Source organism: Danio rerio, chromosome 8 (assembly GCF_049306965.1).
Source record: "Danio rerio strain Tuebingen ecotype United States chromosome 8, GRCz12tu, whole genome shotgun sequence".
Lineage (NCBI taxonomy): Eukaryota > Metazoa > Chordata > Actinopteri > Cypriniformes > Danionidae > Danio > Danio rerio.
Window position 1 is genome coordinate 8,546,837 of NC_133183.1, and position 19,528 is coordinate 8,566,364.

The following is a 19,528-nucleotide window of genomic DNA, read 5'->3' on the forward strand; positions in this document are numbered from 1 at the left end:
AATTTGAATGAATTGAATTTTAATTTTGTTTTGTTTATGTTTTTTTTTTATTTTATGTTTTTAATTAAAATTTTATGATTTTTAATTTTAATTTTTAATTTAAATTTTGTTTTATTTTAAATTTGTTTTAGAATTCAAAATAAATTAGAATTTTGTTTTAATGTGAATTTGATGTTTTTTAATTGTTTTTGTAATTTTAATTTACCATTTTTTTATTTAAATTTTATGTTGTTATTGTTTTAATTTAATGTTTTTATTTTAATTTTGTTTTTTAATTTTAATTTAGTTTTTTCATGTAAATTTTATGTTTTTTTTAATTAGTTTTTCATTTTAATTTAGGTTTTTTTGTTTTAATTTTGTTTTTTATTTTTATTTTGCGTTTTTTCTCTTTATTAAATGTTTTTTGTTTGTTTGTGTAGTTTTATTTTTGTTTCTCGTTTAGTTTTTATTTTTTATTTTTTATTTTTAATTCAGCATTATTTTTAATTTCAGGTTTAGATTTAGTTACATATTAAGTTAGTTACCAAGTTACATTTTTACATTTAAAATTTATATTTTATTTCCTATTGGCTATAAACGTCCTTCCAAACCCATGTGAGTGTTCAAATCATGTTTACCAAAAAACAATAATATTTTTATTTTACATATCAAAAAAATTGTTTATGACATCTGGAGCAAAATAACTACAATTCTATACAAATCCTATTTTAAAGACTCATAACATCTTTGCATCGGCAACACCAATAAAGTCAAAACATTTCCTTCTTTGTTTCACAATAGAAAGGCACACATAATCTCTTTACTTTTGTGTTTGTACCTTCGCTAGTTTAGTGCTGTCATGGATAAATGAATATGCCAGTAGGTTGTGGCAAGTCCCTGCAGTAATGATTGATTCAGTATTAAATTATTTAAATGATTCGTTTAAAGCGGCAGATTTATTTAGAAACAAAACAAGCAACTGCTTTTATAATTAATCATAGATTTAATCAAGAATAAAACTGCTTTAAGGCTCAAAAACAGACAATACTATATAAAATGTCAAATAAAATGTAACTCAGTTTTAAATGTTCAAAATGTATTCAAATGTTATGACAAACTCATAACATTTTAGTTGAATTTCTATTTTATTTTCTAATTTAGTTTATTATATTAATAATCTCTAACTTTAACTGTAGTTTATTTCAACTGCGTTCTATTTGCATTGAACACACTGTCAGTCTTTTGGAATCTTAAAATATATATATTTTTAATAATGTAGTTTTTATGACTCATAACATTAAAATTTAATATAATTTTTATTTTATTTATTATTTATATTATTATTATTTTATTTATTTTTTATTTTAGTTTACTTTTATATTTTAGTTTCCTATTTTTTATTTATTTATTTATTTTTTATTGCTATTAAAACTTTAATTAAAAGGTTATTTCAACTGCATTCTAATTGCATTGAACACAAAGTCAATGTTTTGGACTCTTAAAATATATATTTTTATTGTTATTTTATTATTCATAACATTTGAATTGAATAGAACTGAATTGAAAGGGACTAACCCAAAAGAAAATGAATGGATGAATGAATGAATTAATTAATTAATTAACTGAAATGAACTGAACTGAACTGAATTTAATTGAATTTTTATCCTTTTTTATTTTATATATTTTTTATTCATTTTATTTTTATATTTTATTATTACTGTTTTATTGCTATCAAAACTATAATTATAGGTTATTTCATCTGCATTCCAGTTGCATTAAACACACAGTAAATGATTTGGATTCTTAAAATGTATTTTTATGCTGATTTATATCAGTCACACATTGTTAAAATGGCAAATATTGGATGACCAACGTTATTTCATGGCAATTCGTAACTTTTTAATTTAGTGGTCAATTCGTATGTATTTGAACGACCTCATTCAAACAATTTGTATGAATTACGAATTCATAAAAATTAGCCACTAAACTGACAAAATGTAAAATAGTTACATTTCCTTGTGAATTCAGGCTGAATATACCTACATACAGGTTTCATTTCTAGACAAACTATCGTAATAATAATAATAATGCATAGACATTTGCTGCCCCCACAGGTGATGCACCGTACTGCACCCCTGTGCTTTACAAAGAATGTGCACATCCAGCACTTGGTGAGTAATTTTATTATCGAATCAGTTGTAGAGCTTTATTTCATAAATGTACTCCAATGCCAATGCAACCACAGTGTTCACGTGTTCATCTTGCCCTTCCCATAGGCAACCGTTTTACTGTTTGAACTGCAGTAATTTCATTATTTCTTCTTGTTTGACAGATTTCCTGGTGGAAACTGACAGCGACTACTGCTCGTGCGAGACTCCGTGCAACATCACACGCTACAGTAAAGAGCTGTCCTTTGTCAAGATCCCCAGCAAAGCCTCCGTCAAATACCTTGCCAAAAAGTACAGCAAGTCCGAGAAATACATAACGTGAGTGTTTAGCTTTAACATCTGTTCTCCGTTACACTGATGCTTGTTTCAAACATTTCCTAAAGGTGCCATAGAATGAAAATCTGGATATACCTAGATTCTGCTGAATAATAATAGTTCAGTACATGGAAATGACCATACTCTGAGCCTCAAATGCCATTGTTTATTTATTCTTGTGTAAATCCAGTGAAACAGGTGAAAAACAGGCCAATCAGAACAAAACACTGACTGTCATGTTGAACACGGGATTATTAAAATGCTCTCCTCAGGCTGCGTTCGATTGGCTATGATGCTTCCTTGTAAGATTACAACAATGCTCATTTGCTTGGCTTGTTTTTTAAGTTTGTATTAAATGTAGTATATATATATCGGACTCTTATTTTGAAATCAACAGCGGCAGGAAGAGTTTGTTTCAGTAAAACATTCAACATATTTAGTTGGGTGTCAAAATTAATTGTTTCTTCGGTGCACCATGATGCAGACGCGGACATTTCGGTATCAGTTCAGTAATAATCATAACCGGTTATTATTTACTAACATCATTTCTCTCATATGCGCTCTGTCGCGAGGGAGGCGAGAGTGGGTATTTACAACACTCCAGGCGCCAACTACTTAAAAACGCAGAAACTGTGCACAATTTCACTGCGTGTGTGCTTTCTGGACAGTCTTTCACTGTCACTTACAGCAGAAGCCCCTATTTTTCTGTGATTGGGGGAATGAAAGTGAACTCACTGTGGCCCATTTCACCTTCTTCCATGACTTTTTTCTCTCGGCTGCTGGCGTGACTTTTCCTCCCTTCTCTTTTCCTCTCGGCTGTTACAGCGATACTTCTGGATATAGGTTTGCATTTAAAATTTCAGAATAAAGCACGGGAGCAGTGCACCACCCCCAGCCCCCCAGCCCCCAATTTAACATTGTTTATGGAAAGCATCGTCAATGCACCGTGATGCACCAAGATATTGAATGGAATTGAACCGAATCGATGGCATGATAATCAGAACCGAACCGTAAGACCAGTGTAGGTTCACAGGAATATTTAGCACCAGCCCGTCAAGGCATACAATCTTTAAAATATGTATTTTGTTAGTGTATATTGTGAATTTGCCTAGTTTGTTTGTAATGAGGCAACAAACACATGTAAACTGCTGAATATAAGTGTTAATTGCGTGTTTATGTATGGTGTCATATCACGCAGCTCTTACTGACATTTTTCAAGACTGAAAGAATGCCAATACACTTCAGTAGACTTGCTTGTTTATGCAGAGGTTGATATTAACTCCTCACTGTGTTTTCATACATGTTAAAGCCACAAAATACAACTCTAAATACAAATCCGTTGGTCTCATTTGTTAGGAATAATGATTATTTCACTGTTCGGGAAGGAAGTGGGAGTGAGGACTCAAATGCAACATAGGATGGCTTTTATTAAATAAAAACAAAACAAAAAGTCAACAAAAACCACCCTGAGGGGGGAAAACATAAAAGCACAAAAGGGTAAACAAACTTGGCTGGGCTGGCATGACAGGACTGGAGCAGGAACACAGTGGGGTATAGATGACGCACAGGACAGCAGACATGAGGAGAATATAAGCAGAAGTAAACTAACACACAAACAGATGAACATAATTAACTAATGATGGGTTAACAAGGAGAGACTAGACAATAGACGAGAGAGCACATGACACAACACAAGCCATGCGCTCACATAAAACGAGACTAGAACACGCAGCCAATAAGAGAACTCATTAACCGCGTGTTCACAAGCACAACACTAAAGCACACCACAAAAGCACACGACCACAATGTAAACATCCAGCCACGTGCTTAGACAACTCCAACATAAACAGACACAAGAAACGAGCACATGATAGATGAAAACACCTTACCGGGCTCTCATCTCAGCGCCAACCGAAACCAAAAACCAACCAGACTGAGACATTGATAATGAAACGCGCTATGCCGACAGAACAAAACACAAGTACAAGAGCGCGCGTCCCAAGCACGCACAGACCCTGCGCGCCTGCATCAAGCGGCGCTCATACAGAGAAACACACAATGACAGAAAACCAGTGCTCGACCTGAGAAAATAACATACAGGACAAGACAGAGCTAGTGTCCGGACTCTGCCACCAAAACAAGAATTTACTAGACCCGAGTGGCAGAACCCTGACAGTTTGCTTATAGACATTTCAATGTGGACATGTAAGTGGTCCATGAACATTTCCTGCTTGTCATCAAACTATTTCATAAAAGTAACAAGAGGCAATTCAATCATAACTTGACGTTAAAACAACGATCATAAAATTATTTGTCAATATGTGGCTCTTTTTGTATTCTCGAAAGTTACAGAAATGAAAAATGTAAAATAGGAAATATGTTGGGACCATTGTGTTTGTTTACATCCCTCAAAATGGTCTATAGGCATTATGAGAAGTATGAAAATAAGCATTGATGGGCTGCAGGGCATCAGAGCAGAACTCATTAATATTCATGACCCTTCCAAATATGGTCAAAACTTTGCTTTTCATTCTAGATGTAATTCCTGAGGTTATAAATGATCATATAAATCCATTTCTTTGTAAATTTGTGTAAATTTATATTTATTCAGTTTTTAAATTCATTTCTCTAATATTATTGAGATATAATATTAATAATATTAAAATATGTGATTTATTTACAATACAGTTAAGTAATAGTTCTGTCTTTTAGTAGAGATATGATATAAGAGACTTACTTTGTTTACCAAATGAGTGAATCTAATTGGATTTGCATTGTAAACATTAAATAAAAGTTAAAACAAGTATTTTATTTCATATATTAAGTTTTGAATTATGATACTCCTAAAATCATTCCCCATAAATCAGCTGATTTTTTTATAATATTCTCTGCAGAAATAGCAAAAGATGTCCTCAGATTCTGTCTGGCCCTATTAATGAATCCTTATTGTAAAGAATGACCAAAAGAGCTTAATAATGCCATAAATAATGTCTTGTTATCATGCGAACAAATTCCATTTGCACCAAAATTACCCACTCTATGTTTTGTTATAAAACATGTAAACCCAAGGCATTTTGGTCAGAAAGTAAAAGTAAAAATGTAGTGAAAACGTCTGCAACTCATGTTTGAACCACAACCCACCAGTTAAGACCTATCGGTACAACAACAGTATTCTTACACACAGGAACACAAACACACTTGCACTATGGCTGTGAATACATTTCGAGTTTGACATTATCCTCAACATTTGCACTCAGGTGCAAATTCTACTTCTACTTTTGCATTTACCTAAGCCACATACCTACCATGTGTCTATCAGAGAAGAATTTACCGTATTGAATAAATCCATTTTATAGCACTTTTAGTGGATTAACAGAGCAGATTCTTGTGCCTACACTGTGTTGTGTTGGTGAAAAGGACAGGATGTTAGATAATGTGTCACTTTAATTGATAATCTGCCGTACTTAACTGACAAAATCTGTGTTGTGTGTTTTGTCAGTGAGAATGTTATGGTGCTGGATGTGTTTTTCGAGGCTCTGAACTATGAAACCATCGAGCAGAGGAAAGCCTATGAGGTGGCTGGTCTGTTAGGTGAGTCGAGTGTTACTTAATATTAGCATTTACAAACCAATTCAGCTTCATTTGTTCTCTAGATATGAATGATAATCTTAAATCATTCCTCTGAGGTAACTGTTATGATTGAGTTTGCCGATTTTCACTTTAAATCAAGCAAAAACCCCCTTTAATTTTTCACTCTTTGTTATATTGCAACCATTTGCTAAAATCTTGAAGTAAATTTTTGTCCTCATTAACACACAGCACCCCATATTGACAGAAAAACACACAATTGTTAATTGTAAAAATAAATTTAGCAGATTTCTTAAAAAAGAAAAACTGAATTATCAAGAATCATCTGAATCATCCTCTGCCATTCCTCCTTGCAGATCTTCTCCAGTTCTGTCAGGTTCGATGGTAAACATTGGTGGACAGCCATTTTTTGGTCTCTCTAGTGATGCTCAATTGGGTTTAGGTCAGGGCTCTGGCTAGGCCATTCAAGAACAGTCACAGAGTTGTTGTGAAACCACATTTTAGCTTATTTTAGCTTTGTGCTTAGGGTCATTTGTCTTGTCCCAGTCTTGTCCCAGTCTGAGTTCTTGCACACTCTCAGCTTTAGGATTCTGGGCGTTCCAAATGTCTTCCATTTCAGGATTATGGAGGCCACTGTGCTCTTAGGAAGCTTAAGTGCAGCAGAAATTATTTTGTAACCTAGGCCAGATTTGTGCCTCGCCACAATTCTGTCTCTGAGCTTTTCAGGCAGTTCCTTTTGACCTCATGATTCTCATTTTCTCTGACAAGCATTGTGAGCTGTGAGGTCTTATATAGACAGGTGTGTGGCTTTCCTAATCAAGTATAATCAAACACAGCTGGACTCAAATGAAGGTGTAAGAAGAACCATCTGAAATATGATCAGAAGAAATGGACAGCACCTGAGTAAAACATTTGAGTGTCACAGCAAAGGGTTTGAATACTTAGGAACATGTGATATTTCAGGTTTTCTGTTTTAATAAATCAGCAAAATGTCAATAATTCTGTGTTTTTCTGTTAATATGGGCTGCTGTGTGTACATTATTAATGAGGAAAAAATGAACTTAAATAATTTTAGCAAACGGCTGCAATATAACAAAGACTAAAAAGGGGTTCTGAATACTTCTGAATACTTTCCGTACCCACTGTAAATGTTTGTACACATTAGCACTTTAGTCTGTGTGTGTTTGTGTTGTAGGGGATATTGGAGGACAAATGGGGCTTTTCATTGGAGCCAGTATTCTTACCATTCTGGAACTGTTTGACTACCTTTACGAGGTAAGGCTTTATTTAACTTTATTGGAGTTTTAATTATTAGTTTATTAAAAGAGTGTAGTTTAACTACAATTACTTCCAGGTCTCATTGGAAAGACAATCGTCAACCTATTTTTTTTTTTTTTGTAAATTGTAAAAATACTTAGCTACAGGTATGTTTCGTTTAGAGGCTAACCGTGTATTCTGGTTCTAATAGATACGTTCAGGATCATGGTAAAATCACATAGCTATCATAGTAAATATTTTCAGAATTACAAATTTCTCCATGGATGCAAGCAGTTTGTTATTTTGACAGAAGTTAGCTAATTTTCAGGCACTGTGTAATATACAGCGGGGGAAATCAGTATTGAACATGCCATGACGCCAAACACATATGGAGAATGAAGTCACATGTATTTCTCAGGTGTGAGTTTCGCACAGACTTCAACAGAGTGTAAACATCTTGATGGTTCTGTGGGTCTCGTCTATCTAATCTGAGCTTTATTTGGTATTTTCTATTGGATTCAGGTCAGGTGATTGGCTTGGCCATTCTACAGCCTGACTTTCTTTGGAATTTTCTTGATTTTCTGGAAGCATTTGATTTGATTCAGACATTTGATGTTTCCTTGGCTGTGTTTTGGATCATTGTCTTGCTGAAATGTCCACCCTGGTTTTATCTTCATCATCCTGCTAATGTAGATGTTGAACTGAAGCAGCTAAAATTCATTTATACTGAGGAAGAGCAGAGGGTTGCTGAAAAACTACTAAGAGATTTCAGCTGCTGTCTGGGCTTTCACTGCCTTTTTACACCTCCCTTTCTTCATATGTTCAATACTTTTCCCTGTATCATTTCTTTTTTAGTACATATAACTTCATTTGTAGACTAGTTAGTTTTGTTTTCTTTGCATATATGGAGTTTTTGCATTGTTTCCAGTATCCGGTGAAAATTTCAGGTCAACAGCACCTTTAGAAATTTGTTTTCTGAGAAAAATGGTGACGTGTTCAATACTTATTTCTGCCACTGTAATTATGTCTGCTGCAGCTGTGGTACGGCATTTTAAGTTCCTTGATTATTATGCAAGAATGTTTAGCCATATCGACCTACCAACTTTTACAACCCAGGCTCATTCTGAAAACGTAGTCCTGTGGATGTTTATGGAGACCGCGAAATACATCCCGGGAGATATGTATTTTTGCTGTTTTTGTTTTCGCAAATCCGCGAGAGGCCGCTGTGCACGCTTTTTTGCATCTCGAGCGTCTCTTGCGAGCGCAGTTTGTGCACGCACTGTTCTCGCGTAAACTCACCAAAGGCCGCCGTCAAAAGACCTTCCGCCTGTCTGTCTGACTGACAGAGTGATTGATCGTCCCTCCCTAAACCCAACCAACGACGATTTACAAAAGCCATCCAGACAAAGAAAAGACCACGTCTTTACCACGTTTTCGTATTTTGACCACATTCTCACCCTGTAATTTACTTGTTGGCTTTATTTTTTGGATTTTGTTTTTATTTTCTTTCCTGATTTCTGGAACCGCTCTTCCCTGGACTTGAATCCGGTCGTCGTCATCGTGGTCAGTCCCTCTCTGCGCCTCCAGTCCGCCGACGTACACAACGAGCTAACCGGACAAACTTGTTGCGGTGGGAAAGTCCTCCACACGGAGGTGAGCGGCCGGCCGGCAAGCGCCAAAAGGAATGGCGTCACACAGCCCTGCAGCGTTCGCTTAAAAAAAATGAAACACAGCCATACGTACCTCCGGCTACGTATTTCCCGGTCTGCAGATATGTACACGGGACTACGTTTTCAAAATGAGTTGAACTTTTCATTTTCCATCAGTCTTACCACATGATGTAACAACAAAAGGGTCAAGCTTTAAATAGCTAAATAATCTTAACTCTTTTGGTCATTTTTGAGTGAAATGCTAATGGTCTAATCCGAATCAATTATCTATGCTAAGCTAAGCTAAAAGTGCCCCCGCTAGACCCAGAGATCGGCTGAAAGGATTCAATAATAGTAAAACTCAACTGTTTTAAATTTAGGGGAGTAGTAAAGCTAGCCAGCTTTTTTAAATGTACTGTTTAAAGCCAATTTAATTAATTTATTTATTTGTTCTCTTTGTCTGTCAAGGTCATGAAGTACAGGTTGTGCCGCTGCTCCAACAAGAAACATCACAACAACAACAACAACACGGATCACAACGCTGTATTCAGCCTGGATGATGTTAATTGTCACGTCAGTAAATTCCATTAACACTGCTGCAATATTCCAGCTGTTTGCCTGCCAGTATTATTCAGATTATGTCCTACATTTTAGCAGAAGGCATCGCAACACCAGCACGGTTGTGTTGTCTACAGATTGTTCTGGCATCTCGTGGTTGTTCTCTCTCTTTCTCTCTCATGCCTACGTATGAACATTTTCTAGGACTTTTCCAGAAAAAGCAAAACGTTTTGTGGTTGTTCAGAACAAGCTGCTTTTGATTTTGTCTCTATAAGGCAGGAATGTCAAAAACGTTAAATATTAATTAAATGGTTCGATCTTTGTGTGCCTGGCCTTTTGCATCAGAAATGCGTCCGCTAGCTTGAGGGGTTTACTGTATGTGTCCTGTTTTATTAATCATGCATCGTAAAATGTATTGTGACAGGCGAATGGTTGCACAAGAGAACACCCGTCTGAAGGCCTGTAGGGTTTCTATGATATGAGCATGATATCATCTCCGGTCAGCGTGAGATCCGACAGAAGGGCTTTTTACATTAGATACAGTCATTCTAAGCCCTTTAAATACACAACAAGCTGCACAGCTTTAAAAGATTATGATGCAGTGTTAACAAATTAAAACAGCAATACAATGTTTATTACTGCTCTCAATATAAGAACGTTATAAAAAGTGGGAAGTAGCATGTCGTTGTTCTCCCGATGTTGGTCTGGGTTTCCTCTGGGTGCCTCAAAGTCCAAAGACATGCACTATAGGTGAATTGGATGAAGTAAATTGGCCGAAGTGTATAGCTGCGTCCCAAATGGCACTATTCACTCATGCACTATGTACTCAGCCATATCACCCTGCAGCCCCAGACCGGTTACTCACTGAAGCTAAGCAGGGCTGAGCCTGGTTAGTACCTGGATGGGAGGCCACTAGGGAACACTAGGTTGCTGTTGGAAGTGGTGTTAGTGAGGCCAGCAGGGGGCGCTCAACCTGAGGTCTATGTGAGTCCTAATGCCCCAGTAAAAGTGAAGGGGACACTACACTGTCAGTGGGCGCCGTCTTTCGGATGAGACGTTAAACCGAGGTCCTGACTCTCTGTGGTCATTAAAAATCCCATGGCACTTCTCGTGAAAGAGCAGGGGTGTAACCCCGGTGTCCTGGCCAAAGTCCCTCTATCGGCCCATACGATCATGGCCTCCCAATCATCCCCTTCCACCGAATTGGCTCTATCACTGTCTCTCCACTCCACCAATAGCTGGTGTGTGGTGAGCGCACTGGCGCCGTTGTCCTGTGGCTGCCGTCGCATCATCCAAGTGGATGCTGCACACTGGTGGTGGTGTGAAGAAACCCCCTTCATGATTGTGAAGCGCTTTGGGTGTATGGACATACACAATAAATGCGCTATATAAATACACATTACATTACATTACATTACTTATGCACTTACACACTCAACAGGATAGTATATCTATGTAGTGGCGTCCCAAATGGCAGACTAATGTTTTTTTACTAAGCAGAAATTCAAAACGTTTCCCTGATGACGTTTGACGGTTGCCAAATCAGTGAAATAAACGACCTAAGTATTAAATAATACCTATCGTGAGTATTGCCGCATTAACCATCGGGAGGCACTCCCGACACTCTCGTAGGAGAATTTTGCTTTTACCATCCAAAATAAATAAAGTTATTCAACATGTGCGTCCGATAGCTCCGCCCCTTCCGCTACGTAAGCAAATCTGCGGTCGTTGAGTGCGCGAAGTGTCCATCATTACACACTTCATTTTAGCGGCTGAATGAGTGCATCATCCGGGTAATTAAAGTGCACTTATTATTTTGAGAGTTTTCAGTGTGAACACACTTCTTACACTATTTATACTACAAAATGGCGTCGAATAGTGCATAAGTATGCGATTTGGGGCGCAGCTTATGAGTGTGTGTGTGAATGAGTGTGTATGGGTGTTTACCAGTACTGGGTTGCGGTTGGAACGGCATCCGCTGTGTAAAACATATGCTTGGATAGTTGGCGATTCATTCCACTGTGTAGACCTCTGAAATAGAGACTAACCTGAAGGAAAATGAATGAATGAATGAAGTAACGTGTCAAATGTAGGTGATTTTATCATTTGTACTGTGGCGGATGTGAATAGTGGTGGGAAAAAATAACCACACTTGTTAGCTGATAATCAGTGTAAAATTGCATGTTAATGAGAGTGATTAGGTTTGATTGCTATATAAAAATCTTAAAGGCACCGTATGTAATTTTCAAAGTCCTTGCTCTGATTAATGGAAATAGTCACATTGGTGTACATGGAAGTGTAGGCTAGTTAATGAACGTAACACAAGACATTACTTTTTTTTTTACATGTATTTCAGGCTTATTTTCCAAAAAATAACTATATCTAGCAATTTTAAGCTGTAAATCCACAATTGCAAGTTTATATCTTGCAGTTCTGTTGGGAAAAGTTGGGTAAGAATTGCAAGATATAAACTAATAAACAAAAAATAAAGTGAGAATTGCAAGATAAGCTTGCTTATAAATCTGTAATTGCTTTATAATTGTGAGATACGATCATGCGATTCTGAGAAAAGTCAGTATTGTGAGATATAAACTCAGAATTTCAAAGAAAAAGGTCAGAATTGCAAGAAAAAGTCAGAATTATTAGATTTAGAGCCATTAGAGCTCATTTTAAACTTCAAACTGACTTAACAAACTGAAAAATCTTGTATAACTTTAAAAAAAAAAGTTAAAACTGGTTAATTTAATTTAATTCAATAATTTTTTCTAAAAATAATTTTTTAGTGATCACTATTAAATACATTCAGGCAGGTAGGATAATAAATGTTCTACTTATGTACATGGCCATGAATCCCCCCTCCTTAAGTTTAAGTACCTCAGAATTAAAAAAAAAAAAAAGGCAGCAGAGCAGGGGAAAAAGAGAGGAGCAAACAACTGTTGTCAGTTAGCTCACAAAATGAGACACAAACCATGAGGAGACGCATGATTTTATAGTTTACAAAGTTAAAATGCAAAGAAATAGAAAGAAACTGTAATTTAATGTCCTGCTACATTGTTATTCATAATTTCATATACACATAACCACGATTTGTTTTGTTATCATAGAGATAATCGTGTTTATATAAACACTATAAATGAGCAGACACAGTGAATAGCTGTGCAGCAGGTCTCTTGCCCTGTCTATTCTAACCATTAACCCTGCTGGTAATCTGGAGGATTTTAAACCTAGGTGAACACAGCAGAATAGATAGGTGATGTGTCTGAATGGTAACAAACTCAACTGATAAAAAACAAAGTCCGCCATTCTCCAATTCTCGTACAGCTCTCTTGACAAAAATGCTTGCTGCAAATCAACAGCTTTGCTGTATAGGCCCTGACAGGAATCCGTGGATCATGGAAACAAACAAACAACCCCTGCTGTGCACGGGGTCTCCCACTTATTGGGTCTCACAGCTTGGCAGGTCTGCCTTGCCCTCAGAAAGCACGTGCTCTCATGAATTATTAAGAAGCAGGGTCTTCTCATAGGATAAGAAAACTCAGCTATGAATAATAATGAGAAACCTACGCATCATCACTCCACTAGCAGATTTGTAATACGTCACTGATTTCGATCCCGCTCCAAAAAAAATTATTTTTAACCCGGAAGATGAAATTAGCTGACAAAAGCTTAAAATTATCCAGTTCCCCCACAATTAAAGCTGACAGGTGCTAATGACGTAACTGATGCTCAACACAATCTGTTAACATTTTTTAATATGTACCCGGGGGGGTCTTAAACCTTTTATTATTTATATTTTATAATTATTATAATTATTTGACGAATTTTCATAAGCTGGATTTGATCATCGAAATTGGAATCGCTAAAATTAAAACGATACATATATATATATATATATATATATATATATATATATATATATATATATATATATATATGGTTGAAGTCAGAATTATTAGCCCCCCTGTGAATTTCTTTTAAACATTTCCCAAATGATGTTTAACAGAGCAATTTTTTAAATATTTTCTTCTGGAGAAAGTCGTGTTTGTTTTATTTCGGCTTGAATTAACGCAGTTTGAATTTTTTTTAATTCATTTTAAGGTCAATATTATTAGCCTCCTCAAGCAGTATTTGTTTTTTGATTGGCTACAAAACAAACCTTATTATACAATGACCTGCCTAATTACTCCAACTTGCCTAATCAACCTAGTTAAGCCTTTAAATGTCACTTTAAGCTGAACACTAGTATCTTGAAAAGTATCTAGTCCAATATTATGTAGTCATCATGACAAAGATAAAATAAATCAGTTATTAGAGATGAGTTATTCAAACTATTAGAAATGTGTTGATGAGATCTTCATTCCATTAAATAGAAATTGGGGAAATAATATACAGGAGGGCTAATAATTCGGACTTCAGCTGTATATATATGGACCAACTCAGGGTTTAGAATGACAATAACCTTATGTTAAGCGTAATGTGAAAAGCCTTTGTAGCTGAGGTGCATGTGAGCTTCTGTCCGCAGTGTCAGTGTGTGTTTTCAGATCTGGAGCGCGTGTGCATGTCTGTAACTGTCTGTTTACGTCGTGTGCCTTTGCTGTGTGTCTGCAAATGCATGGATGTGTACTGTATGTCTGTCCGTAAGCGTGTCTTTTTGTACATGTTTATATTACATGTAATTATTTCTAGAAGGGTCAAAGAAAAAGTCGGAGCCTTGCTATTTTTAAACTGGAAATGAAGTATTTTTAAGCTTGCCGTGCATTAGGATGAGGTGTCAAAAGCCAGCAGATAGTTATGCAGTCATTTTGTTGTGGACTATGTTAGTTTATGGATATTTCTCATGTCAGAGACTCTGTGTTAATGTCATACACAACGGACGGTTTCTTTTCAGAGACCACTTGAACACAAATTTTCATTCTTTCATATGAAATGATTGTCAAAGATCAGCAGCATTAATATGTAAATCAGTCTTTTCAACTGATACATTTCTGTATTATTTTGATGTTATTTGTGGCTGTAATAAAATATGATTTTTTTTTATGAATAAAGATGCATAAAATGAAGCATTGGCAGCGTGTCTCTGTGTGTAACCTGTTTTAAAGGTGCAGTATGTAAGATTTACACCCAGTGGTTCAAATAGGTATGACATTTCTGGATCAAAGCAAACGCAAGTGCATGTTTCCAGATTGAAAACACCAACAAGGCTGATTAAATCGTGTTCTATATAAAAGCATCAGCACCCGAGTTTTTGTTTTAACCAACACCTTAAATTTAAATTTTAGAAACGGCCACTTCAGGTACAGCTTATGTGCTTTATTCAGTGTTAAATGCTAATAGCGTGAGTTTGAATGCCATTTTACTTGACATTTATTGCCATACTACTGAAAGCAGCAGCAGATAGTTCACCTCAGATTTGAGATCTGCGCAGGACGGGACTACATTTTGAATCCCGCTTCTGCCAGGTTTAACCCGAACCAGCTAAAGAGTCCAGACAGCCTATAACAAGCTGTCTTAATAAACACACAAACACACACACATAAGCACCAAGCAGGTGACACACACTCATAGCATCAAACACACACACACAGCAACAAACAAGCTAAACGCAGCATCACGCTGTCACATTCACACACATACATACGCGTGCTCGCTCGCTCGGGAGTCAGTAGCGATATTGATAGACGGCCCGCTCCCGTCCAAAATTAAACCAGTTACCGACCCTTCCCGTGCTTTATTTGGAAATTTTTTGCAGACCTCTACCTCTAATCTTGAAATAAAATAAACCGTTTCAACTTGAACTTTAGAACTTTGACTCAAAACTAACACATATCAGTGATTCAGCATGATTATAAACCTTAGCATTTCTTTGGAGTGCAGTAAGTGCACTATTCTGTGCTTCTGAATGGCTGTATTTAAATTCCTGTCATGTTTCGTCTGGTGCAAACAGCCAAATTGCTTATCACTGCTTATCTCATCACTTAGCATATTGTTGGAACACAGGGGTTACAATGTAACCTGCTCACCTAATGTTTACATTTGTAATATTTATATTATTTGCTAATTAATAACCACCTCATGTGGAACTCTGAATCTGCGCCTCATTTCGCAGTCTGTCCACCGGAGGTCACATTTCGGTCATTTCAGAGCCTTTCTAAATGAATTAATGAACTATGCGATTTTCCACCTGGGCAACCCAGGGTGCTGAAATATAATTGGCTAAAGTGGCAGTGGGCGGGTTAAAAGAATCAAGACAAAGACAGACGTTCCAGAATGGAACACACATTTTTAAAGCAGAATATCTGACTTCAGCATTGTTTTACAGATAAACAAGAATAATATGTGTTCACTTAGCATGTTTCTCAAATATTTTCAAACATATTATGGTATTTTTGTGCTTTAGAAGAGTCAAAAACTTACAACACCTTTAAACATCATTGCTGTTGCTAACTGTAACTATTAAACTATTATAATTAAATAATTGTAATTTTATGATTATTACATGATTATATATTTTTGTCTACACTGACACAAAAAGAAAATATTAAAATATATAAATATATATATATATATGTGTGTGTGTGTGTGTGTGTGTGTGTGTGTGTGTGTGTGTGTGTGGGTGTGTGTATGTGTGTGTGTGTGTGTGTGTGTGTGTGTGTGTGTGTGTGTGTGTGTGTGTGTGTGTGTGTGTGTGTGTGTTTAACTACAAAACTGTAAACAAAAATGTAAAAATATCAATTAGAAATGAAAGTACTAAAATAAGTGAAACTGAAAAGTTAACATACACTGAACAAAATTATGTTTGCTGTTTGTTCAAAAAATAATGAGCTGAAACAGCACAATTTTTATTTAATTGTTTTTTGTTCAATCCACTTAAATTAAAAAAAAATTCTGTTAACTGCTTCATGTTATCCCAACACAAATTGGTCAAGTTAACTTAATTATTCTTACAAATTTAGGTGGATTGAACATAATACAATTAAGTTATCCCGAAAATACTCAATTGTGTTCATTCAGCTCATTTCAAACTCAACCCAGGCTCATGCTGAAAACGTACACCTATATACATTTTTGGAGAGCGCCAAATTACCCACTTTCTGGAACTGTACTTTGCCAGACTTGAACTCCATGTCATGGTCAACTTCTCTCTGCATCTCAAGTCCTCCAATGTACATGTTGAGCTACTGGACAAACTGGTAACAGTGGGAGAGCCATTTATACGGAGGTAAGTGGTCAGCTAGTAAGCACGAAAAGGAATATCGCTCCACCGCCCCATATCGGTCATTTTAAAGACAAAATGAAGCCATACTGTGCATACTTCTAGCTACATAATTCACATTCTTCAGAAATGAATATAGGGCTACGTTTTCAGAATGAGCCTATGTTGTTTAAATAAGTACTCTCACTGTTGTAACAATACACCGGTATGACGGTCTACCACGATTTGAACTTGCACGATTATCATACCATGAACAATTGCATATCAACGGTTTTAACCCTTAAAGACCGAGACAGCCGCCCGCGGCTAAAAATAAGTATTGCTCTTAAATGTTTAATAACTTTTGATCCGCTGAGCCGATTCATACAATTAAAAAATTGGCATAAAGAAGAGAATCTCAGCTTTCCAGTGCTGTATAACATAACATAACATAACGCGGACTTGCAGAGGCTCCGGAATCAGTGCGGTTGCGTCATCAACATTTGACAACGCTGATTTGACAAAGAAACGCTTGTCACTGTGTCTCCGGACAAACCAGACATGATGCATTGATGCATTGTCTCTCCTCCATGCCCAGATTGGTTCAAACTCGCTATATCACAACCAATAAGCATAGGTTTCGCTTTTGTTTGTGGACCAACAACAAGCTTTTTGAACAACACAGAATGAGAGATAGGCTGTACATTTATGCGCGGCTAAATAAAACGCAAAAAAAAAAGTTTTGCATGAAATAATTCTCATACTAAGTACTTTTGCATGCACAGCAGCACAGAAACATGACAAAACAGTGACACAGCAAAGACGAACTGCTGCTCTTGCTGTTTTCAAAAGACACAAATGAAGGTGCAGCTGTTTGTCTGCATTGCAGACAACCATATCCAAATCCATATCCACAGACAACCATATCCATGCTGGCACATAAAACCTAAGGATGTTCCATATTGAATCTAGTTTCGTTATGTAACTATTTATAGTATAGTAAATATTTATATCTATTTTTTTACTGAGGATTTGCACCATGTTTATTTGGACTTTATTTGGACTTTGACACATTATTTATTATTTTATTATTTTTTTATTTGTTCATTGTAAGTGGTGTTGTTTATAGTAACTGAAAATATATTAATTGGAAAAAGTCAAATTTGCTTCACTGTTCTATTATTTTGTAACATTTGTAGCATACCGTATACCGCGAAACCGTCAAACCGTGGTATTGTTTTAGACGATTATCATACCGTGAAAAATTCATACCGTTACAACCCTACTCTCACTTATACTCTCACAGGACATTTTTGAGTGCAGTACTTGGGTTGAAACTCAAAAATATCCTGAAGTTTGTTGCCTAAAGTTTGCCAACTTTTTTTTACAGTGTTAAACAATTAGCCAAAATATTTTTTAAATCCCATAACTAAATTACTGAATATAAGTAACAATAATAGTGAAATTACACAACAAAATTATAAAAATAATGACATTTTTAACAGTAAAATGAAAGCTGCAAATATAACAACTCAGTGAATATCAGTAATTACTACAACAATAATGTAAATAACCCCAAAATGAAGCTGGTGCAAAAATAAAGGTTCTCATTTACAAGCTTTGTTTGAACTGAGGAATTCCTCTCCTGATCCCACGTCATTTTCCCCATGAAACTCTTAACCTTTCACCTCTGAAGACTCTTTTGGAATTCCATTTATTCCCACACAGAGGATTCTATTGTTCGAAGGCCTGCCTGACATCTTAATTCAAAGTCTTGTTCTGCAAATCAGCTGATCTCGCTTTACACCAAATCAAATAACAAAAAATAAATAAAATTATGTTTTGCGTTGGGTAATGCTTTAGAAGAGTTCTCCGTTAGTTAATGTTAATTAATATATTTACTAACATGAACAAACAATTATTAATACATTTATTATAGCATTCATTCATTCGTTCGTTCATTTTCTTTCGACTTACTTCCTTTATTCATCAGGGGTCGCCACAGCAGAATGAACTACCATCTTATCTAGCATATGTTTTACACAGCTGATGCCCTTCCAGCTGCAACCCAATACTGGGAAACACCCATACACTCTCACATGCACACACATACACTACGGCCAATTTAGTTTAGTCCATTCACCTATAGTGTTTTGGACTGTGGGGTAAAGCGGAGCACCCTCAGTGTAAACCCACGCCAACGCAGGGAGAACATGCAAACTCCACACATTAATAACAACCTTCTTGCTGTGAGGCAACAGTGCTAACATACTGAGCCACAGTGTCACACTTATGGTATTTTTAAAGTTAATGTTAATAAATAATAATTGTATTACTAATTGTTTGCTTGATTTTAATAATGCATTAGTTGATGTTGAACTATGATTAATAAATGAATTACAAGATTATTCATACTTAGCTCATGTTAATAAATGCATGAACTAATATACCATTATTCTAAAGTGTTAGCAAATATTTTTAGGACCATGACAGACTTTGTGTGTCTACTTTATATTTATTTCCTTTCTCCAAATCATGATTAAAAAAAAAGATTAGAAGCTTCATCTATAGCAAAAAATGTGCATTATTTCTGCTGAGATTAAAGCTTGTCAGTTAGCAAAATATGATCATTAAAAAGTATATATATATATATATATATAGCTATAGATAGATAGATAGATAGATAGATAGATAGATAGATAGATAGATAGATAGATAGATAGATAGATAGATAGATAGATAGATAGATAGATAGATAGATAGATAGATAGATAGATAGATAGTTTGATAGATAGATAGATAGATTTCTAACAAAATAATGT

At 35.7% G+C, this 19,528-nt stretch overlaps 1 protein-coding gene across 1 annotated transcript in view; it reads left to right on the forward strand.

Moving 5' to 3' along the window:
• The window catches only part of asic1a (acid-sensing (proton-gated) ion channel 1a), a 54,762-nt gene extending 44,806 nt beyond the window's left edge, over positions 1-9,956 (forward strand). The window contains exons 7-11 of the mRNA NM_214790.2: positions 2,094-2,150; positions 2,312-2,465; positions 5,962-6,053; positions 7,246-7,325; positions 9,425-9,956. Coding sequence (NP_999955.1) covers positions 2,094-2,150; positions 2,312-2,465; positions 5,962-6,053; positions 7,246-7,325; positions 9,425-9,547 — 506 coding nt within the window. The 3' untranslated portion in view covers positions 9,548-9,956. The remainder of the gene's footprint in view (positions 1-2,093; positions 2,151-2,311; positions 2,466-5,961; positions 6,054-7,245; positions 7,326-9,424) is intronic.
• Positions 9,957-19,528: the final 9,572 nt, after the last annotated feature.